Source organism: Accipiter gentilis, chromosome 22, assembly GCF_929443795.1.
Source record: "Accipiter gentilis chromosome 22, bAccGen1.1, whole genome shotgun sequence".
Classification (NCBI taxonomy): domain Eukaryota; kingdom Metazoa; phylum Chordata; class Aves; order Accipitriformes; family Accipitridae; genus Astur; species Astur gentilis.
This window is the reverse complement of record NC_064901.1, coordinates 18729386-18754865: the sequence shown is the minus strand read 5'-3', so window position 1 is coordinate 18754865 and position 25480 is coordinate 18729386. Positions and strand designations below refer to the sequence as shown.

Sequence of the window (25480 nt, the reverse complement as noted above, 5' to 3'; positions counted from 1 at the left end):
TTGTTACTGAATAAACACCTTGGTGTTTGCAAATGTCAGTATTTGGACTTGTAAGCCTCTCATCATCATCCCAGTCATCTGCGCTCTTAAAAGCAGAGCTTCCTTCCATTCTTCATCTTCCACTGTTGAACTGGCAGCTTTTCTTTCCTCCTTCCTCAAAGGATGCCTTTGTTCCCTTAATATTTGATGTCTCTGTATCAGAAGCACTTTTTCCCAGATCAACTCACTAGCTGAGCTGAGTCCACAGAACTTAATAAAAAACCCCATACTTCAATGATTGCATCTATGAGACTTTTATTTTTAATAAGATTATGCATGGGTACTTAGTATTTGAAAGGTAGCTATTACACTGTATTTATATTAATATATACAGGAGAAAATAAGATCTAAGAATGACCAGTTAAATATATTTTCTTAAACAAGTATTTATCTAAAATGAGTATGAAAATCTCGTGAACACTCCTGTCTGTGTTTTGGATGGCAGTGGGAATAAAACTGTAGCAGCAGCTACACACTAACCATCATAACATTGCAGAAGTCAAAGGAGTTGGTATCACAAATTTTGTTGCCACCACAAACATCTGTGAGCTTGCAGCAGATTAATAAATGAAGACATGGTTATGGCCAAAGGCTAGGCTGTTAAAACTATTTTTCCAAACCCATTAAGTGTAGGATTTGAAGCTTTAGCTGCTATCCTCAGCTTCAAAATCTACTTGGTAGGCAATAGTTCAGAGAGAAGTTCAGCTAAAAAAGATGCTGTCAGATGATTTTTATTAGACAGTTGGCAGAAAAATCAGTGTGTTGTATGTTGATCACTCTGGTGTAGACAATCAAAAATGTAGACTCAGTGAACAAGGCAAGGCTTTGCTTGGTCTTTGCTTTGGTCTCTGGTTCAAACACCACATACCACCAAGATTTGCATCCAAATCTGGCACAGACTTTTATGAGGTTGAAATCTCATTCTTATATGACTGTATATCCAAATAAGACCCTATAGCTCTACAACTGCCTTTCCATTCCCTAAAACAGTGAAGAGAATTTTTTAAAGTAATCATGATTTGACAATGACTTAAATGCCAGAACCAGCATTAGTCCTCACAGACAGTACTGAATAAAATACATAATGTTCTTTAACAAGCTAACGTGGATGTTCATTCTGTATGGATTCATGTTTCCTGAATATATGTTAGTCCATTATCAAAACATTTGTATATCTCCTTTTGATGAGATTCATCAAAATATTTTTAAGAGAGTTTAGATGACCGAGGTAAAGAACAGTTTTTAAATTGCTTCTTTCGTTCCACTGCAGTTCGCAAAGCCTGAAGAATTAAACATTTATTATTCAGGATGTTGTATCTGCACAGGTTCAGCAACTTGTTGAAATTCTCTTCAGTATATGTAAGCAGACCAGTGCCATAGGGAGCAGTACAGTTGGACACATCTACTCTTCCCTGCTCCATCTCTGTGGGACTGCGTTCCACATCTGAAGTAAGAACATAGCGAAGTTCAACACAGCAATGTTACTGAGGTGGAAGACTCCTACCAGGCAATGCAAAATGCACAGTAACAGCCACAAGAAACTGAATTCTCTGAGGATAATGGTTCAAGATTTAATTACTGTATAGATACTACGTCTGCTGCACTAATAAAATCCGCTACTTCTCTGCTTGAGTACAGTCACAGCTGATCCAGAATTGACTGGCAGAACAACTTTTCCATGCAAAATGCTTTCCTCTCTAAATTAAAGTTTTCCATCAGAATATTTCACTTCTGCAGATTTGGAGTTTTGTATTTTTAACTTTTCCATTGGATGCTGAGCTGACAGCTCCTTATCTACCAACTGGTAGAAAATGACACCAGGAAGCTTCTGTGTTGGGAATTCTCCCCCTTAGGTGGCTGAGATTTTAAGCACATGCAGCAGGACAAATAAGATTATGAACTACATGAGATCTTTTCCAGTAAGCTGGTACATGGATTTTTCGTCAGTTTTTGAGGAAAGCAAGAAAACTGGAGCTGAAGCAGGCAAAAGTATTTGTAAACTGAAAATTAATTTGCCAGGTAGTTTTTTTGGTGAAACAAACAAATCACTACTTATTCTATTGCTGAACTAAAGAAAATAATCTGGCAACTTTTTAAAAAGTGACAGATACCAAAGCAGCTTGTTACCCTGGCAAATCCTTTGCTTCATTGTATGTTTTCAGCACTTTCTAGTCTCATTGTTTTTTCATGTAAACAAATTAACAAGAGGATTCTACCTTTTTTAACAAAACAAACACAGTATCTCATTACAAGACTGCAAGTGACAGTGTTAGCTACCAGTGGATATAACTTAGTAGATCCTCCAGTCCTTTGTTATCAAAGGAACACAAACTGTCCCACATGTCAGATAAGGGGTTTTGCCTCAAGCTACAGATATTCATGCTTTTAATTTTGAAACTCTTCAGTTCAATCCCTGATTAGTTGGCCAACACTATATCCATCACAACAGGACTGGGAACATGTTAACTGAGCCAACTGACAAGCTTGCCAGTCTCTTGTTTTAGAAGAGGAACAAATTCAATGAATAACTGGATGTGAAAACCTAACAAAAAAAAAAAAATTGATTAATGCTGTTAACTTACTCGGTGTCTTATATTTTTGGAAGGTATCACACACCAGTGGGAAATAGGCCAAGATTGGTGCCTCTAAGCTGTCCTCAAACACATAGCATTCCTTCAGATGTTCCCGGTCTTCCTGGCTCAGGTTGGTGCTTGGGAATGGGATCCCATGCTCCAAACAGTACTCTGAGAATAGGTCCAGTGGCTGGTTCAACAAAAAGGAGCATTGCAACACAAACAGAGGTTGAAATAAGGCTACCAAGCCCTATCATTGATATTTTACTGCGCTAGGCAACCTGTGATTGATTTATATGTTTACAAATAAGGCTAACTGTGCACTGGAACAAGCATCCCCTCTTGATTTTAATATACCCTCAGTAACAGAAATTCGGTTGATTTGCTAACACTGTACCTTTTTAAAGCAAGATTACTGTTTTCTGAAATTTATATGAAATGCAGATAATTTTTGTGATTTAGTGGGCATAGTAGAGGATTTGGATCAGAAAATTTTGATTACGTATGGTATCTCACATCACAGGGTCTTGAGTGTTTGCATTCAGTACACCTAACAATCAATGTCCTCATGTCCTCCTAGAAATAATTTACATTAATTTCAATCATATACACCCCTCAATATTTCTTCAAACACAGAAAAACAAAAACTTGACTGAAACTTATGCAAACACCAAGAGTCAAACAAAAAAGAAAAATACCAAATTTTCATTAAAAAATAGCAAAATTTTGTATTAACTAATTACGTTGTAGAAGTTATTTAACTAACTATTGAGGAACTTGGTACCACAATGACAAATCTGCAGATACACAGAACAGGTTATCTTCTATATGTCTGTGTCCACGTGTGTGTTCTAGAAAGCTACTGAAAATACCCCAGATAAAGACAGTGACATTACAGTTGAATAGTATCACTGATATGATCATTTAACTTAATAAAAACCAGACCATTTTCTGAAAAAAAGAGAAATGTGGTAATTCAGCTGCTGGAATCATACAGATAAAGAATCACTACTTCAAAACATCACCAGAGTCTGTGATCCTCCGCTGTAATTTAAATGCAAAATGACATCCACTTTCCTCTCTGGCCTCAGAATGGGTGGGCAGCTGGTGTTGATGAAGAAAGCTGTATCTACTAGCTTGAGGTAGTCACCCATTTCATTCAGCTGATTGGGAGAAGAATCCAGCACTGTGTCTGAAAGTCAAAAACTTATATTACTGATTAATTACTGCAGGAGCAAGTCTTTTTTTCCCAAATCAGCATAACAAGGAAAGAAAGGACAGCCCACACTTACATTAGCCTTTGACAAAAAGTCCACATTTAACTATTTGTCTTTGACACAGTTTTAGCATCTATAGCTCAACTCTGAGATCAGAAAGAGGGAACGGTTCTGAGACTCAGCCTCATCCAAAGTGATACATTAAGCTGCTTTTTCAACTGGTGTAAATTTGTGGCTGTTTAGCTTCAGTCAAAGCTGTAAGTCATTTTACTGTAGGAAGAACAGAATTCAAGCAAGCCTGCTGTGGCTTCTCCAAGACAGAAACAAGACCAGCAGTAAATCATCTGGGGCTCAGCAAAACGCATTCCACGGACATATTAATCAAATAATTTTAATCAAAATTTGCCTTTGTGCTAAAGCTTATCAAATACTTGTCCTTGGCAAGTATCAGCACTCAAATCACCTTCAAAGATGCATCTAAAATAATTTACTATTACCTTTCCACATGCAGAAGCTCTCATTCTCTAAATACTTGTTATGTAGCTGCAAGCCCTTGAGGAAATTATGGTAAGTTGAAACCACTGGCCGTCCAGTCATCATTTCTCGAAGAGTATTTGAAAGACAACCTTTGGGAATGGATAAGCAAGTTGTCTGTTCATGAGGCTTCTTGGGCAGAGCAGGGTGTTCCTCTGTAGGAAGAATAAGAGGGTATGTGTCTGCCTTTGTTTAGAGTGTTTTTCTGATACTAATAATAACAAAGAAATAGGGGCTGGGCAGCCAAACCACCACGGCCCCATTTGTGATGGAGTGCACACATCAACATACAGACTATTCTAGGCAGAGGTGGGTTTCAGAGCCACAGCATCATCATGTTGTTCCCCGTCTGGCCTCTCCCTCCCCAAAGGACTCATGATAACCCTCTTGTGACTAACAAAACTCCCCAGGGATGTTGCATAGTGAGCAGCACAATGTTTTTTCCTGTTTTCCAGCACAACTGTTTCTCTCCTGGTTTTCTTTCATTCCCAAAGGCCTGGTGTCCCCTAACCGAGAAACAGTACACAAAACCAAACCCTTTACCAAATGTCAGGTTTCACAATTCAGAGAGGTGTGAAGACAATGCAGATGCAAGTAAAAAGTAACCCAAATAACTAACCAATGTCATGCTCAGTGCCTCGGGTCCATCTGTGCCAGAAGTCCTCTGAATGACCCGAGAGGTAGACAGCATCCATAAAATTCTGGGAAAATATATTACTCCATGTGCCTTGGAAGTTTAGAAAAAAAAAAAAAAAGCCACACTTAATACTACTTTGAATTTTTAGAGCACAGCTGTGACAATCTGTGGATTTGGTCTCTGTGGTTGTTTAAGTTAGCACTGTTTTAGTTATGAAATATTACAAATTTTAGTATGAATATCAAATGCCATGCCATTCCACATCATGTCTGGCTTATGACTAGGCCATTTTAGAAACTTGGCTGTTTATACAAGTCAGACTGTGATTTTAATACTTCAAAAGATCAGTTCTAATGTTTGTGCTCTGTTTTGATCTAACCTAAGCAGTTCAGCAAATTAACTGCATTTGTCTCAAGAATTTGCTTCTTCTTTTGTTACTTTTGGCCAGTTCATTTGAGATTTAAAATGACTGCATCAGATACATTATTTGGTGTACTGGTATTGCTCCTTGCAGACCAGTAGTTATTATATGCCAGGTCTGTGTAGTCAACTATGTGGTTATAAAGGTGATGTTTTCTGAGATAGTAAATCACCTTCCAAGAAGCAGATGCGGGACTCTGGGATCTTCTTCATCAGGTGACCCATGAAGAACTCACTACCAAAATCCTCTGAACGAACAAAGGCCCCATATTTCAGGAAACCCACCTCATAAGGTGTGAACTCCACCCACTCTGCAAATAAGGCATCAAGAAGGACTTATTGCAGCCACCTGAACACATGTAAAAGTAACAGCTTAGAGAATCCAGTGCTGGAATAACAAGGCCTGTAGCTTCAGCATGTTGGTGACAGGCAGTTCAAATCACCATGTTTTGAAACAAACAGGTGCCCTTCAATGCATTGCATGTTAGATTGGTGAATGCAAAAGCTAAATTTACTTCCTCCACTAACACTGTGAAAATCCATCCATCTTGGGGTTCAGGTCCATTTCTGTACTAGGAAGAAAAAATTGGGGCTTAAAGTCCATTGACTGCTAAGGCCCTACATAAGATGTGGTGGTTTTAGTTCTTCTGAGTCAGCAATGACACCAGCTACCATTCATTCTCAGACTCTGATAATCACTGCCTTGTGAAGGTAAAAAAACTCTGACCAAAACCCACCCAAACCTTGGCTGAACACACTGGGACTGCAGACTGTGCAGGTGATCGTGCTCAGTTGCAGGACCTCCTGCTTCGGTAGGGCCAGAAAACACCATGGAAATAGTTAGTGATCAGCATCACTGATCAGAGCACAGAGCACTGCCCCTCCTCAGATCCCTCCTGGCTGCTGGGAGCTTCCTTCGCCTCTCAGCCCCCTCCACATCTTCCCTTCTCCTCCCATCCTTGCCCTCCTCCCCCAGCTCTTCACAACTCTCTTGGACTACTGGTGCCTGGGCAGGAACCCCAGCAGCTGAAAGAGGCTGTGAGGAGTAGGTGGGGATGAGAGTGAGAAAGAGCAGTGGTGATGGCTCTCAAGGCTGCCAGCAAAAGACATCTCTGCCCCTCACAGGGCAGTGTCTTTGCACAGGTATCTCCATACCATAGTATTAGGATGCATGTTTTTCATCCAAGTCAGAACCCAGGTGTGAAGACAGGGGAAAAAGAAATTATTTTAAAGATTTATTAGCTTGGACATAGGGTAAAAGCTTTCGGTATTCACCCAGCATTAAAAGGAAACTCCTTAGATTTATGAAAGTGTATATAATAATCATTACCTTTAAAATCCAGAGTGCTAAAGTCATCCTTGACATTGAGGGACAGGTATACGGGCAGTGGATTCTGCCCCTGATTTACTGCCAGTTGCTGATCAGAGAGTTTGTGAGTACTTTCCTGTTTATAAAGAACAGAAGTCACTGTAAAAGAGGAACGTGATGCATGGACTTAAAACAGTATCTAAGCATGGACTATCAATGAAACGGCTCCTAAACCTCAGCAGATTTTTGTTCTGTGTACTTCAGTTGTTTGACCACACAAATGTGTTCATGCATTATCTGTTATCAAACTTTGCCAAAGCATTATGACTGATGCATCCAGGGATTTTGGAATGGCAGGTACAGCAGAAATGTGATAAACTTGTCTGTGCAGTCACTAGGATATGACTTGCTTTAAGGGAAGATAAAGATATTTAGCTACCTTGGAGGTGCTGCACATAAAAGCCAACCAGGGCCCACTTCATTCAATACAGCTTTGTTTACTGGCTGTATATTCCTACGCCTGAACTTAGCTCTGTCAGAACCACCTCTCCTCTGCATGTTACTAGAATGCTCATTTGATCTGAAATTGAAGATGGAAAATCAGTTTCATTAACATCTTGACTTTTTAAATGCCCAGAAATTTCCCCTATATGCTTGCATTTTAGGCTGTGTGATTTTTCTTCTAAAAAGCCAAAGAAAGATCCCTCAGAATTTTTGAGGGTCTTTCCTATAACTAAATCCATAACTTTAGACATGAAAAGTTAGAAATCCTCTAGAATAAGGGACAGATATACAATACCTGATGATGTAGCATACAGTCAATGAAGAGTCCCCATAAATCTGTAAAGGACAGCTTGTGCCCCTCTTGCTTTCTTTCACAAAGCTCCTTTTCATAGTATTTCATATGATCCAACGAGAAACAGTGCAGCTTGCTCTTGATCACATGTTTCCTGATATCACCAATTGGCCCTCTGAGATCATTGTGTGACCAATTTGCATCTTCATATAACTTTGCCATGGTCCTGGTAAAAAGAAACATACTGTGGTTCATCACTGGGTACATGACAATTCATAGGCTTATACCTCACGTAAGCTTTTTGTTTCAGGATACACAAGGCTCTTACCCTCCAACTTTTACCTTGGAAGAGCAGTTCAAAGCCCAGGCAGAATTTAGACTATAAAACAATATTTTTGCTGTAGCAATACATTCAAAATCATCCTAGCTTGTTTCTTCTCAGAATCAAAAGAGTAATAAAGCAACATCCATAACTTAACACAGTTATACTAGAATTAGCCTTTGATTGTCCAGGTTCAAGCCACAGCTTCTGTCTGAGGCTAGCTCCCTCAGCTGTTTCAGACACGGTGTGAAATGTTAAGCAGGAGTTTAGCAGCAAACATTGCCCTGGACAAGTGCAAGAGCTCCCCTCCTTGGGCATGCAGCAGGCGGGTCACCTCAGACTCTTGGCACACACAGGGCCAGTCTGCTTGAGATTTCAGTTCCCAGAGTTCAGGCAGATTCCAGTCATCCCTTCTCATCCCCCAACCCACTTGTTCTAGTTCTGTCTCATGGATCTTTTTAGAGCAGCCCTCCAGAGGCAAAACACTTTAAAGCCCTAGACCCCTGCTAGTCATGCAAGGCAGTCAAAATTGTGTGCATGACACTCCCTGTTTCACAGGGCTTTTCTTTTGAATTCTCCTTTTCAGATCCATTTAAGAGTGGAGCCAGACAAATGTAATTACAAGAGGATTTCTGAAGTATTACATGCAACTAGATAACCCAAGAGATACATAAAGGAAGGGAAAACAATATTTTCCTACTTTTCTTTTTCTCATTGCACTCAAGCATGCTCGGGTATCGGGTCTGCATCCTTTCAAAGATTCAAGACCCCAGGTCTCCAGCTACATTGCTTCTCTTGCACCTCTGCAGCATCTTCTCTGACTCATGATTAACATCTCATTTGTCTGCACTGGCAATCAAAAAGTTTACTTCTCCCCCAGGAAGCAATCCTCATTTCTCACATTCCCAAGAAAATGCCAGCTTTTTGGCCTAGCAGGCCCTATTCAGTCCCTTGTTCATAGCCATAAATAACCACTTTTCATTCAAACTGAAACACAAAGACACCTCTACCCCCCATCTTAACGTAGGAATCTTTTCTGTCAGGTAATTGGGGAAGGAGAAATGGAGCTGAGTCATACAGAATTTTCATCAAAAAATAACCACTTTTCCCACCCATTCTCTGCATCAGGCACCAAGTTTATGACAGAAGCAAGTGCAGCCCCCAGGAGAGATCATACTGTATGGCATGGCAGAAAGGCATGTATCCGAGCCACAGAACAGCTGCAGGTGGGTTTGTCACCTACACTGAACTGCAAGGAGATACAGGTAAACCATCCTGGGTTGTGCACTTTTCTTTTAGTTTCTGTAAATACTTCAGTACAATTATAGAAATGCAGTAGTTCTCACTCAATTTGTTTCTTGTAGCTAGAAGAAATAAGGGCTACAGCACTGAGTGGTCCCATGAAATGGGTGAGCACCAGAAGGAAGCCAAGCCCCAGCATCACACTGAGTAAAATTCACCAGCAAGGCACTATGCTTCACCAGGTTATCACCCTGCTAACAAAAACAGCAAGCACAAGCCCAGCTCTCCTTACCATGTTGTGGCAGATAAACCACTGATGTATGAGACACAGTCCAAAACACCTAACTCCTGGAGAGCCAGAAGACTGCCACACATAGCCGTCATGGACCGCACGCCCCCTGCGGTGGTCACGACTGCCACCACTGGCACCTGCTCAACACACAAAGGCACAGATTTGTTCATCACCAGATGAAATAGGGAAGTGATGGGCATGCAGAAAAAGTAATAGCAACACCCTGATTCAGGTAGGTTTGGATTCAATTCACCCTCTTCATGGCAGCGCTTAGGTGTGTGTCTGAGTTGTGTAAACTTTGGTTGGACTTAGCATATGCTGAAAGCATCTTCCTCATCAGTAATGCTTTGGTAAATCAGAAGCTGTAAGTATGGCTCTTGTATGGCATAATCTATTTTCAGATTTGTAAAGTCTTTTCTGTATGTTTCCCATTTTTCCTTTTTCCTCACATCTTTCCCTCAAAACACATTTTAAAATCCTGAGTATAACTGAGGGCAGAGGAGCAGAGCAAAAGCTGCCTGCATAATTTTTTCTTCCTCTAAGTTTATATACAACATTTGCTATTCTCCAGGCAGATGGTGCCAAGCTTTATAGATTTATTTTAACTTCCTCTTTGTTACACAGATTACCTCCCCTTCCCCTGACATAAATGCTATATGTAATTTGGTCTTACTTTCCTCAAGGATGCAGCAAGTCTGTTAGCCATCCTCCCTTTGTCCCATAGGTAGCACTTACCAAAACTGAGACAACATATTTATTCAGTTTTAGGAACGTATCTTGCCATGACCTTTAATCTTGTCTTCATTGTATTTTATCATCTACTTGGGGGTTTTGTTTTTTGTATTTTAATGTGACTCAATAACACTTTATTCTCATTTAATAACAAGTCCTATTCTACTTAAGTTCATGAGCACTTTGACTTAGTTAAAAAACGCTGTCCTGGGAGCTGAAGAGAGCAGTGGAGGAAATCCTACACAGGCACATTCTCCCAGTTGCAGAAGAGTCCCTCCCTGACTCTTGCTCCGAGCACCACAGCCCCATAACAGATTACTGTCCTCCAATAACAGAGCAGCTACCTCTGAGTCCAGGGATCCCCAGGAGAGGAGAAAGCAAGAGGTAACACCGCGAAAAACATACAAGACGGATGCTGCTGTACCAGTGTGCTAAGGGAGAGCTGCAGCCTTCCTCTGTGAGCGCTGTGTAGCAGCAGAGAAGGGGAGGGGTCCCAAACTGAGGAGAAACGGTCTCAGCCCAAGCAACCAAACTTCACCAAGTTTGGTTATTGTCCTGGTTTCAGCTGGGATAGAGTTAATTGTCTTCCTAGTAGCTGGTACAGTGCTATGTTTTGAGTTCAGTATGAGAAGAATGTTGATAACGCTGATGTTTTCAGTTGTTGCTAAGTAGTGTTTAGACCATAGTCAAGGATTTTTCAGCTTCTCATGCCCAGCCAGCAAGAAAGCTGGAGGGGCACAAGAAGTTGGCACAGGACACAGCCGGGGCAGCTGACCCAAACTGGCCAATGGGGTATGCCATACCATGGGATGCCACATCTAGTATAGAAACTCGGGGGAGTGGGGGCAGGGGATTGCTGCTCGGGGACTAACTGGGTGACAATCGAGGGGTGGTGAGCAATTGCACTGTGCATCATTTGTACATTCCAATCCTTTTATTATTGCTGTTGTCATTTTATTAGTGTTATCATTACCATTATTAGTTTCTTCTTTTCTGTTCTATTAAACCATTCTTATCTCAACCCACGAGTTTTACTTCTTTTCCCGATTTTCTCCCCAATCCCACTGGGTGGCGGGGGAGTGAGTGAGCGGCTGCGTGGTGCTTAGTTGCTGGCTGGGGTTAAACCATGACAGTTATACACATGTTCATCTCAATAAATACGTTCTTTGGGTGCCCCTGAGTGAGGATGGAGGTTAGCAGAGAATAAAGGAGCTATAACTGACCTCCTGACACTTCCTCTTTCCTCTGCCAAAAAACCTTGGATATGGTCTTAAGTACATATGATGGCCTATACATTTCGGTCTAGAAGATGTGGAGGACCTCTATGGGTAGTCATGCAAGTACATCACATCCACTTCATTCGAAGTGGTACAGAATATTTCAAGTTCCCAAGATGCTGTTCCCACATACCTCATCCACCTGCAGGTCTTCATCTAAATGAAGAACATTTTTCAGAGCAGCAGCAACCACCTTCTTCCTTTTACAGATGAAATCATGCTCCTCTGCACATAGATCAAACCCCAAACGCAAATCTAAATTCTTGCAACTAGAGCATAAGAACAGAACATGTTACCTGTAAGCCATTTCTAGAGCTACAGCCTGAGTCATCAAGCAAAACCAGCAACAACAATAAACCAGTTTAAAGAAAGGCTACATCCATGCACATGAAGGTTCCCCTATGCAAATGAAAGCAGGTATATGGATATCACAGGCCCTGTAGTTTTGCCTTGCTGTGGAGATTTTAGACCAGAATCACGTCCTGAACTATTTCACACAACCATGAGGATGTTAAATGAATCAAATTCTCTGCTGATGAAAAACAAGGAACATAACTGAATTCAAGCTGTTTCACATAAAGCGCTACAATTTGGACACCTCTTCACGTTCTCTTGCTAAGTATGTGTTTCCTGAAGAGCAGAGGGGCCTAAGCAGTTACTTAAACTTAACATGCTTTAGGCAAACTTACCCTAATACCATGTTAGGCTTATCTCTACTAAGAGCTTGTGCTGTAAATACTTGAGTCAGAAAATGTCTCAAGCGTATCCCTTCATATCTGTACATGATTATGAACATCATGTGCATCATTAATTCTGGAACTTCTATTTTCACAGGGCTACTGTTTCAGGGGGTTTTCAGCCAAAAGGTTATTTCATCCCTTCTGTGACTTGTAATTAATATTCAGTAAAAACCTCTGATTTATCTCTGTCTGCAGTTAGTGCTTGCAATGTGGCTAACTAATCAGTAGGGGGTAATGTTGCCCTTTGGAAAAATCACTGCAAGCCAGTCAATAAATTACTTACTTTCCACGTGTTTCATTGAAAAACGACCTTCAGAGGACTGGTAGATGCATAATGGTGTTAGAAACACGTTAGAAATGTTACACATAAGCGTGTGTGTGACAGATAAAGGTTAAAAAACAGAGCGATTCTTAATATCAAAATTAAGAAGCATCCACATTAGGAAAAACACTGTGACTGGTTATACCCCATGACTACGTACCACCTATTCTATGCTAAACTCTTACCAAGCAATTTAAAAGCGTGCATCATATTATTAACCTTTCCCTATATTTTAGTCTTCTTTAACCAATTACAATCTTTATTCCTTGTTTCAAAATGAGCTAGTTTAAGCTGTAGCTTGCTTTCATCTAAAGAAGATACTATGAAAGGATAGAAGATGGCCAAAGTAATCATTCAAAAGAAATAAAAGATTTACCCATCTGCTTCCTTCACAGACACCTCATAAGATTCACCCTGAGAATCAAGAATGAAAACACCATGAATTTTAGACAGAATTGAAAGTTTGCAAAAGCAAGTTTTACAGTATTAACAATTATTCAGATACATAGTCTAATGATAAATCTTTGTTCTCTTCTCAGGCCTTCAGCACAGAATCATCACTAAGATCCTGCTTTTAAAATACTTTTAAAGCAATCAGCAATTCTGAATATGCTACTTTTTCCCTAAATAATAGTTATACTTTCAAGTGTATGCAGAGCTGAACATATATATAACTCAGCTAGTACGCATTTAATAACCAAATTAATAATGGACCAGGTGTCACATAGATACAGCTTACACTTGCTGAAATAATTCCAAATGCTGTCAAAGGTTACTCACTCTCATCAGTGTCACTTTCTTTCCCAAGTCCAGAGAATGAAGAGGCACAGCCAGGGGACTAGTTACATCCATTTCCCTCCTAGATGAGCCATGCTGAATTAAAGTGGGAAAAAAATTGTTATAAGGAGAAAATTATTTACAACCCATAAGTACAAACCTACCAGAGTATGGCTAATTCATCATGCTTCTCCCAAAAGTTACTTTAGCTATTATCACCGTCCACAAGCAAAACATACACCACAGAAAAAACACTCCTTTGGCAGCATCATGTGCAGTCTGGGTTGACTGTGCTTGATGTAATGGAACATGGTGGTTTCACTGCTTCCCTGTCTGCAGCCAGGACCTTTGGAAACGTCCTGGGTTTCTTCATAGGATCCTTTCACTGTGAATGTGAAATCTCTCCCTAAGAACAAGAAACAAACCACAGTAAAATGTTAACTGCATCTAGCCCTGAAAAATAACAAATAAAAAAGCCTCAAGTAAAGTTTCAGCCTTAGTGCAGTCAACATTAATCTGGGCCACAATGTTTTTTCTCCCCCGTAATCAGCGTGAACAAGGGCCACCAAATAAGCAGCAAAAGGCTGGTGCAGCATTGCAACCTCTCCCCTGCCAAGCAATGGAGAGCATGTTAGACCAGTGGATGCCACAAGCAGCTTTCACACCCCCTGAGTTTCCACCGTAGTCTTTCCACTCCTGATAGTTGTGTCTCCCCTCTTTTATTTTCTGTTCTCATCACAGGTATTCCAGTTCCATCACACTGCAGTGATGTTTCTGAGTCTCCCAGCCACCTCCACAGTTTCCCTTAAGCTACACAGTCACACCACCTCCAGAGGATTCTCACTATTAGCAAGTAGGTAATTCAGGAAACACCTCAATCAATCCCCAAGCAGCCCTGATACAAATAGAGACTAAAGCAGACCAAATATTTATCTAAATATAGCTGCTTCTCCCATAGCACAAAAGCAGTGACAAATGATTTATGTCAGTAACCTCACTTGTGTAAGATCTCTTCATTTTTGTTTCATTCACATGTACTTCCAAACAGGAAACTTCACGAGACTGGAAGAGATAAGCAATAAAATCACTGGTCACAGAAACAGTTCAGGATCCTCCCTGAAGATCTAGGGGTCCTGTAGAAACACCAGGCTTGGCCATGATGTCCTGTGAACATGAAGAAATTACAGAGGTTGATTCTCTTGTATAAATCATGCAAGCAATACTGTGTTCAAGGGAGCTAAGATAGGTGGGGATCTGGCCCATTACATTTAAATACCATTCAATCCCCAACAGTTAACACAAGAAATTTTTCTCCCCATCTAGGCCACGCTTTAACTTTTGTCTACAGAAGAGTGAGCTGAAGGATACAATTCTGCAAAACAACTGGACAACAGGCCTCTACTTCAGTACCTCTGGGATGAAGCTGAAACTTCCCAAGAGAGTGCTGCATAGGAGGAAGTAGCAGCACAGTACTTCAGACATGGTGTGACAAGAGCCTTCGGCTCCAAGGTAGACATTCAGTAATGAACTCTGCAGTGACACTGGATTCAGTCCCTTCCCAGGTTTCCTTATTTACTGCCATTTCATCAGTGAGCAGCTCACTGGCACTGTGGCAGAGTGCTGGTCCAAGCCTCTCCCAACATAGAACGCACTACAAGCATGGTCAAGTTCAAAACTTTACAACCACACCTGTGTCTCGTCTGAAAAAGACTAAAAGCTATGCCTAAAGACATAGTTTTTCCAACTACATCCTTCAGTTCTGCCCTACATAAGAACATAAGCATAAAAAAATGAAACAATTACCACTAGTACGCCGTTAGTAATGATGTTCTCAGATACACCTGGACTGAAAAGGAAAGAGGTTTATTTAAGAGTGGGTATATGAGCAATAATCTTTTAAATGAAAACAGATCTCTGAGCTCAGTTTTTCTAGCTGCCAAGTGCCATCAGTACTTCTTTCACCTCTGTCTCATGCTCACTGCCAGGTCGCAGTCCCATAGTTCCTAGGGACACTCCCTCTTTCTTACCTTCCTTGATGAGCATCATCTCTTCTTAGGCTGAATTACAAAATAAACACCCACCCTCAGCTATAAATAGTAATTGAGACTGTCACTCAAGAAAGGATTTCACCAGATTCAGGAGAGAAAAGCAACCATGGGGAAGCTGCTGAGATGGGATGTCTAGGCACAGATTCATGGAGCCACTTCCCCAGTGCTGCATTACCACTTTCTCTAAAATGCAAAGTTTTTTGATGACAAATTCTATAACATTTAGGCTTTACTCACATGTTTTCCAGTAGAAATTCCACTTCTAGTTCTTCCTGATTCTGAAAATAAGATTTATTTTTCATTTAAGGAAAATGAACGCATAAACTTTTTCCTTTGATAGAGCTCTGATGATTTTGTATAACCCTCCCTTGCAAGGTTTTCAAGGTTTTGCTATTCCCACACCCTCTGCATCATAATGTAAATGGATGGAGCCTTCTTTGGCTGCCGTTTCATTTCAAGTCTCTTCACCACTCTACTGTTTACAAACCAACTGTCCCCCCAAGGGGAAGAGGAAAGCAAGTATCATGGAATAGGGGGTAAAAGTCCTGTTATTCATTTATTAGTAGGATGAGACATGGGTCAATCAATGCCAAGGACGGAAGGTATAACAGGTGAATGATGCAGGAGAACATACTTGACAATAAATGGACCTAGGTGGTGAGCATGTCTGGGTTAAAAAAAAAAGAATCTGCAGAGTATGGTGACTAAACATAAAAAAAATTGTGGGAGAAGAGGCCAACTTGGAAAATTAAAATTGCCAGGGTGAAGAAGAGAGAAGAGGAAAGACTGAAGCTGTGAAGGGGAATGAGGGAAAGAGCTCACAAGGGCCAAATCAAGATGAAAATGGGGGAAGAGCATAAGAGCAGGAAACAGCAACAGAAGAGAGTAACACGCCAACAACATAAGAGGGACTGAATAATGTTACTGCAGCCATTTGCTGGATCAGCCTGTGTGGGACACAACCAATCCAGGAAATACCACACAAAAACATATGTCAGAGAGATCTTCTATATCACCCACAGGGAGGAAAACACTAATTAGTGGAAGATATAAATCTCCTTCTGACAAGCGATGGTAAAATTTTTCATTCATATTCAGAAGAACTAACTTTTACTGCCAAATATCTCTTCTGTCTGGCTGTACAGCGTACTTTAACTATGCAAGGAGAGTGTGAAAACCGTGCCAGGTCTGATAATATAGCTGCCAAGGTAAAACCATCACTGCAGTAAAGGTGAAAAGAGTATTTTTGTATATACTAGTTCATGGCAGTAAAAAGGACAGCTCAGGTCGCTTCTCTGAGGGCTGGATCTGTGGCATGTTAGCTCAGCAGCACATGGTTCTGCTTGTTTATTTCTCCCAAAGCCTACGCATTTCATGTGAATCAGAGTGATTGCAACAGTTTGTAACAGAAGGCTGAGGGATGGATTTTAGAAAGCAGTTGCCTTACAGAGATGCAAGACAGACTTTATCAAGCACCAGATTGTGACCAGTCTGTACTATCCAAACTCACTGACTGACTGTTCCAACTTTATCCAAAGAACAGCAGAAATAATGTTCAGGAGACCCTGGCTTGTAACATCTGACTAATTGTGCTTGCCTTACATTCCCATCCTTCTTATGCTGTTGTACACACACTCACACAAATTATATTTCTATTAAATCCCATTCACATTTTTGTGGGTGAAAAACCTGGAGCAAAGCAATGGGAAGACTTGTTAGACCACACCATGAGCAAGACACACAGCAGGAAGCAACTGTGATGCTCTGACATTACCCATCCAGCCTCCTCAGCCCTCTTTTTGAAATATCTTGGTAGATGAAAGAAATCATTACGGGCAGAGGTGGCTGTACGGCCTATTATTAAGGTTGCCCAGCATGTTCCATTAATAAGTCACTTTTTTAAAAAAAACCAAACAAAACTAACCCTAAGTGTTCTAAAAATCCATGTACAGACCATAATCTGTGATGCCTCATGGGCACCTGAGTAGGAGTCGTGATCTGAATAAGGACAGCATGACCAAGACATTCCTGAGACACAGCTCACTTTGTCTTATCTCCCCAACTTCTACCTTGCTAAACCAACGGTTAAGCGAACTCTGCACATGCCTCAGAGCAAACTCACAGCTTGATTCACACCTCAAATGATCTCAGTTACATGAGGCTTTTTCTAAGGAAGGCCATAGCCAGCTGGAGCAGGTATACTGAAATCCTTAGTAAGGATCAGCTTTCCAGAAAAATAGTTAATAAACACTCTCCAAAGCAACAGTAATTAAAAAAAAAAACAGGAAAGAGTGTTTTCCGGACAGCCTGGGACAGCAGTCTAGAAACAAACAGAGCACATGCCATTCCTAGGAATTGTAAACTCAAGCCCTTAGCGAAGTGTGAAAAAGCTCTGAAGTCTCATTACTACACAGCCTCCAAGCAGAGGTGGTGTTACATTTTGCAGAAAGTAAGCCGAGTATGTATTTTGCTCTCTTAAAGGATGGGTGTGATTTCTCCACCTGTCCTCTCAGCCAGTTCACCAACCAAACATTTCAGAAGAAACTCTTTATCCCCTCTTTAATACAACCAAACACAATATTCATAGAATCATAGAATGGTTTGGGTTGGAAAGGACCTTAAACATTATCTACTTCCAACCCCGCTGCCATGGGCAGGGACACCTTCCACTAGACCAGGTTGCTTGAAGTCCCATCCAACCTGGTCTTGAACACTTCCAGGGATGGGGCATCCACATCTTCTCTGCACAACCTGTTCCATTGTCTCACCACCCTCACAGTGAAGAACTACTTCCTTACATCTAATCTAAACTGAAAGAGCGTAGATTTAAAGCCATTATCCCCTCTCATATCACTACATGCCCTTGTAAAAAGGGCATTCTTTTGAGACATATGCAGCAAATAAAACTCCTAGGTCACACACTGACCTAGAAGAAAATAATAAAATATTGAGGAGATTCTCATTCATCAAGCCCTATCCACTCTGCTGGCTCAGCCACCCTAAAAGACATTTGTAACCCTGTAAAAAAAGATCATAAACAGACTTGCTGAGAATTTAAAAATAAATAACTAACTAAATAATAATAATAAAGTTGTTGTTTATCAGAAGGTGGAAAAAATTCTGAGATATTTTCATGAGAATATATAATCATTTACCAAGCATACTGCCTGAAAGCACAGGACAAAACCACTGGTGAAGCTGAGAGGAGGTACCCCTAGTGAGCTACTAGCCAAAGGGTCAGGGCAGATGCCCAGAAAAGGGGCCAGGTTTATTCCCATCCCTGCTCGGTTAGTCTCCTACAACAGCGAGAAGATGTCTAACCATCAGTTTCTTCATTTTTTACTCTTGCTCTCTCTTTTTTTTTTCTCAAAAGACATTTTGAAATATCAAAAAAAATTCAGAACAGGAAAGCCATTTTGCATCTGATTGCAATCACAACAAGAGGGGAGACTGTTATCCCTCCTAAACCCTAAGCATTTAACTCTGTGCTTTAATAAGGTCCTTTTAACAAAGCTTTTGTGTGAGAGAACAACTCTAACGTTTAATATAGGTAGTAACTTGGGACAAAATTCTGACCAAGAGTATTTTATCTATCCTCTTATTTTCACTCATCTTTTCATTTCTCACCTTTGGATTCAACAGAAAATTCAGGTGAACTTTTTCTCCAAGTTGGATTTTAGCAACATCAAAGCGAACAGTCAAAAGCTGGTCATCTGGTGTAAAAGTATCCTCATCACAGACTGTCAGCTCCAGGATGTTCTGAGGACAAAGGCAGAGATGCATATAAATGCTGTATACTGGGATTACTGAGGCCAAAAGAAAGGTCTAGCAAGAGCATGCAGCCCTTGCATTGTTCAATGTAGACAGACTCCTGCAACAGTTCACAGCTCCTGTAGCTCAGATTGCGAAGTCAAGGACTAACCCCAGAAGAGGTAAATCACCTGATTTGGCAATGAACAAGAGCTCAAAAGAAAGGCAGCATAAGTGACATGCATGATAGTAACATGCACTGGGCAGGGTAGAGATTACACATGCTGTTCATCAGGTCCTTTATGGATTCAAAATTACTACCTTGAGAAATTCTGGCATATCAGCAGAAAATACTAGTAGAGAGCAAACTCTTAGCCCTTTACAAATGGAAGATAAAGCATATTAACAAACCCTTTTAACAAGATTTAAATTGTAGTGACTGCCCTTGCAATTCCTCAGGGCTCAGATCACCCATGGCAGCATGAGAAGATGCAGCATTATTAAGACATAGGGAAGCTGACCCCCCATATCTAGATTGTGCATCACTTGCACTGACTGCTAATCTATTTCTGCTAACTCTACAAACATTTTAACAGTTTTTTTACAACTGTTCTGGGACAGAAAGAAGCATTCAACTTTATTCCAAATGATCCACAATCCTCTGAGTTTATACTTATTCAAAGCAGGGGATAGGCATGGTTCTGTTTTAAGTCTGTATGTCAAATGTACAGTTTGCTTTCTTATAGCCTATTAGGCTTTTGAAAATATGCCTGTTCAATGATGGAACAGTTAGTATTAAAAGATACTTTTAATTTTTCAAAACCAGTATTAAGTTATGGTACCTTTTATAATTTACAAACTGCATCTCTGTTACTGTATAAAGCAGGTATTACAAGCTCACAGCAACATACAGCAAAAACGCCTTCACAGTTGCATGTAAGAAAATGTAACTAATCCTCTAAATGGTTTATAAAACCTCCCATCCAATTCATGGGGTTCTAGTGCTTAGAAGATGACAGAGACCAGTCAGGGCACCAGAGAATCCATACCAAGGCTTGCTTATTTACTTGCTGGTAGGAAACAGCATCTCTCATGATGTCTCTTGACGCTTTCACTATCTTTCTGTTACCATCCTGTTCCTCAGTATACACGAGTTCAAGCCCCTACATGAGCCTCAAGGCTCTCTAAAGAGTCTGCACGCAGCAGGTGAAGATGTTCCCTTTAGAAAGTGTCTGCTCACTACCACAGCTGCAGATTCTACCTTTACTTCACTTTGTATCATGAAGTGGAAAGTTTCATTCCAGACAGGGTTTCTGCAGTTGCGTACAGTTCTTGTCCGGGCTTCCTGACATGAAGCTGTTGGCAGCCACAGCTTGACATAGCAATCAGTTTGGCTCACTGTGTTAAGAAAAAGATGCATAATTAGTACAGCAGTATTTTTTTATTATTTCTTTTGCCCAGTCAGGGGGAAAAAAGATTAACATCTGAGGAGTCCTAAATATTTCATTACACCCAAAGGAAAACATTCTGGGTTTAGAGTTATTTAACTTTTCTATCTACATTTATGTCAATTCCAAACAAAGGTCAATTTTAAATCACTAATTCTATTTGATAACAATAGACAAAATATTCAATTTCAACAGTGCTGAAGTATGCCAGCTCTTCTGGTTTTTTACTTCTACTTTCAAATATTTGTGAAGCTCCAAGCAAATTCATTTATGACTTCACTTCCTGAAACTTCTCTTTTTCAAAAACATGAAGAATTTAGTTTGGGGGATTTTTTTACCTGTTTCTAATTGTAATGCACAAGTCATCCACAGTGATATAGCAATGAAAACAGAAACACAGCAGCACCCAACACAACTACTGATTTTTCCTGCATCCTTCATAAAGGTGCCCCCTTTCAGAAGGGAAATGGGCAACCTGTGGATAAAGGGGCAGTGAAGAGTTAGCAGAAAGGGAAATACCACAGAGCAGCCAGTGAAGGGAATGATGCCTTCTTTCCCAAGATAGAATTTCTATTCTATTTAATTTCTATTGTTAATTGTTTTCTAAATTATTTTAATTGAGTCGGAACAAAAATGAAAATAGATACAACTTCTTCGGCCAAAAAACCTGAGACATTACTGTAATCCAAGCAACAGGTGTAGAAGAATACTAAATTCAGGTGACAGTGATTTCCTTGCTAGCCTATAAACATGCCACCAGTGATACTTACACAGATCTGCTTTGTGGAGATTTCTCATGCTTATAATTTTTACAGTAAGCCAGCACAACTGAGGCACTTCTGGCTGCAGAACAATGAGAAAAATACCTTAATTATTAGCAAATAACTCAGCTATAACTAAGACAGCCTATCTGATAGCATAGCAAAGGCCATTCTCTCATTAATGCAATGAATATGTTTCCATTTTAATTATTTGAGACAATTTCTGTGAAGAAATTCTTTCTTGTCATTTGACACCATGTAATGTCAGATTCCAGCTGTGCTTAAGATTAAGTTTTCTAAAGATTTAGGGTTTGGAGATTAAGTTTTGATTCAGGGTACAGTAAGAAATATCACAAGAGTTTTCATACAAATAGTCATTACATAATTGCCCCTGTAAAATCCAGCTACCTTCAAACTACAGAGTTTGCTCCTCAAATTTCAGGCTGAGTGCAACAGATTACAGCACAGCATTTCCTGGTGTGCCAGCATGGGGACCATGGGATGCCCTCCTTCCTCCGGCAGGTACTGCTGCCCATCTGCCACGTAACTACTGCAGAACAGGACAGATACCCTCCATTTTATAATGCCCCGGTCAAGATATCACTGCTACTGGTCAGTCTGGCTGTGGGATACATAACACCATCACATCCTCCACCATACCAAAATACCTGACCTTAAAAGGATATAAATGACTAAAAGAAGAAGAGAATGGTTCTAGAAGCAAACAGCCCAGTATGGGACTCCAGAGCTCTTCAGTTATACCAGCAGGAGAAAGTCTGAAATCAGAGGCTTGGGGTAAGCATTCTTCCATTTCACACATAGGTGCAGCTGCCCATAAGGCAGCTCTAGCATTTCAGTGCAAACTTGACATAAGGCAGAGGCAGCTGTTTGGTTTTTTTTCCTCTGTGTGACACTGAGTAAAGATAACTTGTCATCCATAGCTAGGGTCTACATTAATCAAAATGAAACCACATTACCACAACTGCAGAACTGATATACGTACATAAACCAGGAGCTAGAGGAAAAACAGAACTGAAGAAGGCACAAATCACTGAACAATGTATGAAAATGGAAAGTTGCAAACACAAATCAAATTAAAGATTTGACAGGGTAAGAATAAAATTGCCAGTGTGTTAGATTATGCAATTAAACACAAAGAAGCAAGAATAAAAGTTGTAATTGCCTATGAATGCACATACACAAAAACCAAAAAATAAACAAACAAAAACCCCAAAGAGCACAAATAGTTGATTCAGAATGCCCTGGCTTATTCAGGACTTTTGCATAATAATTTTAAAAATATGTTCACATGGAAAAACACTAGGCTGACCTGATTGATTTACCAAGGAGAAGCACTGAGGTATAGCAATATATAGACATCCCATAACATAGGGCTCTACAGGGGAACAGCTTGAAGGCTCCACAACCCTATCCATTTCTGGCTTTCTCTCTCCAGTCCCCATCACAGCTACACACAACCCTATACTTGGTTACAGGAAAAACAAGACAGTCTTGAAGAACACCAAAAGTAAAATACTACATACAGAAGCAGTAGCTCCATTAATTAAATTGAAAGGAGCAATTAAATCTTCAAGGCATCATGATTTCTGAGAAACTGTCTCCCTAGGACCTCCTTGTGTACCTCTTATTTTGATATGCCAGTGTCCTGAAAGGAGCAGATTAACCATCTAGAAAGCAGTAAATCACCAGACTAGATGCTATTTACAGCTCACTGGAAAAATTCTCAATGCAATAGTTTTCTCTCAGAAAGTGTCATTTGAACAAAACCAGCAGGTTTGGAAGAAACCCATCAACCTCAGCAGAATTTTTGGCAGCAATGTTTCTGGAAATAGAAAGAATGACAGAAGTAGATGATCTGAATTGCTAAAAGTTCAACTTTTCATCTGAAAGGATTAATTTTTCATCCTTAGCTTTAATTCCAGCCATATTCAGGAGTTTGGAAAAAACTTATTCATGAGATGACTGAAGTACTAAGAAAATATGCAGACACAAAGCCAATTATTATTCCATAGTGCTAGCAGGTAGCGAGTTTGCTGCTCTCCCAGATCTAGCAAAGAGTTAGCCTCTTGCTTCTGCACTGAATACAGCTAGGGAGCAGATTCAGGAAACTCAGGGGGAAAAAAACCCACGTCATACAATTTTTAATTTTTTTGAAAGTTATCATTTAACGTCGCTTCAACCAGCCATTACTCAGAACAGGGAATAATTTGTTACATATCCAGTATGTACCACATTCAGAACCTTCCAACACCTTTTACCAGTTCAATTTCATAAAAATTAGTGTTCAGAATTATTTTAAGTGGCAGACACTGAATAATCCATTTCATCTGTTGATCTGCCTCCATAAAGCAAAGGAAAAACAATTTGAAGGCTGAGCCTTGGGTGTTATGAGGTATGACTACCATCATATAGTGATGTCACAGTAAAATCAAGACTAAAATCCAGCTCTCCCAGTTCCTTGCCCAGCATCTAAACCACAAGTTCATCACCTTCCCAACCCCTAAGTCATAGTGAATGTTTTCCACTCTAGAGAGCACACTCACACAAGAAACAAATATTCCCTTAATTAACCGTTAAAAAGTATCACCTCTCACAATAACAGTTAAGCTTAGGGACAGATGGGAAAGGCTGAGGGAAGACTGCAGGCAGCATGGCCATTGTTCATATCCCGCAGCCCTCTCCCTGCAACTAAGAAGCTGCCCTCTGTACAGTACCTCGTCTTCAGTGCTGTGCGGCCTTTCACGATTCCTCCTCCTGATTCCAATCTTCCTGTGTGGGTTTGCTCGGACAAACCAGTCCTGGGGACAAGGAGCCAAGAGAGGAGCCAGTGATGAAACCCAGCAGTCAACAATTCCCAGTTTTCAGTTTCTACTCATATTTACCACAGCGATAGCAGGGGGTCCTACCATTTCTCCTCTTCACGATGGGATATGTACATCTCTATCTCACCAAGATCATTTATCTGCTGCTCTTACTAATAAACCTGCCCACTGCAGACCCATTTGACATTTAAGGATCAAAATCCCCCAAGCATTTGCTTTTGATGAATCTCAACCAAGATACCCACACAGATCCTCCTGCCCCACTGCTGATTTGCTCTTACCAAAGGCGAATAGGCTGACGATCCCATTAGTATCTCTGTTTCATAAAAGGCAACACTATAATGGTCCAGTCTGTATGTCTCACAGCTGGCAGGTGCTCCTGGACCACACTATTTTCCAAGCAACTGAGGCAGGGAAGAAGAGCTCTATAGATTGACTCATAGCTCCACCTCCCACAGATTTCAAAAGCACAAATTATGCACTTGTTCTGTGCCTCATAAAGATTTTTTATTTTTTTTTAAACACGACAGTGATTAGTGGAAAGGAGGAGATGGGTGGAACATATTATCGTAGACTAATTCTAAAGTAAAATAGTTATCCTCCACTGTAAGGGTTAAACAACCACACACCACGGGATATCCTGAGGCAGTTGCAACCCTCACAAACTAGGAAATACTTAACAGAATATTGCAACTACTGATATCCACTGTTACTTTCTCTAATCCTAAAAGTCACACCTGTGCTTTGGCAGCACCAAGTGGAGTGACCTGAACATGCAAACAGCAGCATTCCAGCTCCCACCGGCTTCTCCCAACAGATGTGCAACTGTAAGTGTTTTTGCCAAGTTCACTACAAATTACAGCCACAACGTTGAGGCTGGCTGTCATGGGCTCTGGCAAATAGTTAAAGAAAACAGCTTGTAGCTTTTCTTCTCTCTTGTTTCTGTCACATAAGGAATGTTACAGGGTAAGCAGAGCCAGGAGGAGCTTTTGTTACTGAAACATCTTTTAGTGAAAGTGCTGCTTTCAATTAAATTATGTTAGAAACCCATATAAGCTTTAATGCAAATAACTACATATGATTTTTTTCCCCAAAATATTTAAACATTCACATTAAAATTGTCAGATTTTTCATTCTGACAAAACCTGAAGTGACAGCGATTGAAATCCATAAGAAATTAAGTCTTCATGTAATTTTCAGAGCATCTGTTTAAAGCATTTGTGTAAGATGAAGAACAAGAGACAATAAGCTACATTTCCTGCTTTGATAATACAGAGAAGACCATGGGAAACGTCTTTCTTGTGGGACAATAACAAATAACCTGTTTGACAATATTGTCTGTTGCACATAAGTTGCACAATTGTGTTCATATCCTGCTAGAATTAAAGTTTTTTTCTAATA

General features: G+C 40.3%; 1 protein-coding gene across 1 annotated transcript; it reads right to left on the bottom strand.

Moving 5' to 3' along the window:
- Positions 1-1244: 1244 nt before the first annotated feature.
- Positions 1245-24387, bottom strand: LOC126049324 (cytosolic phospholipase A2 epsilon-like). Its single transcript, XM_049825501.1, has 21 exons — positions 24361-24387; positions 23972-24055; positions 21246-21318; positions 20289-20425; positions 18905-19036; positions 15515-15555; positions 15033-15075; positions 14228-14291; positions 13469-13635; positions 13233-13325; positions 12829-12866; positions 11524-11659; positions 9382-9518; positions 7529-7751; positions 6751-6865; positions 5594-5731; positions 4983-5090; positions 4327-4518; positions 3638-3804; positions 2622-2802; positions 1245-1483 (listed from the first exon to the last, which is right to left on the bottom strand). The coding sequence occupies exons 1-21, from the start codon at positions 24385-24387 to the stop codon at positions 1245-1247; spliced, it is 2535 nt and encodes an 844-aa protein (XP_049681458.1).
- Positions 24388-25480: the final 1093 nt, after the last annotated feature.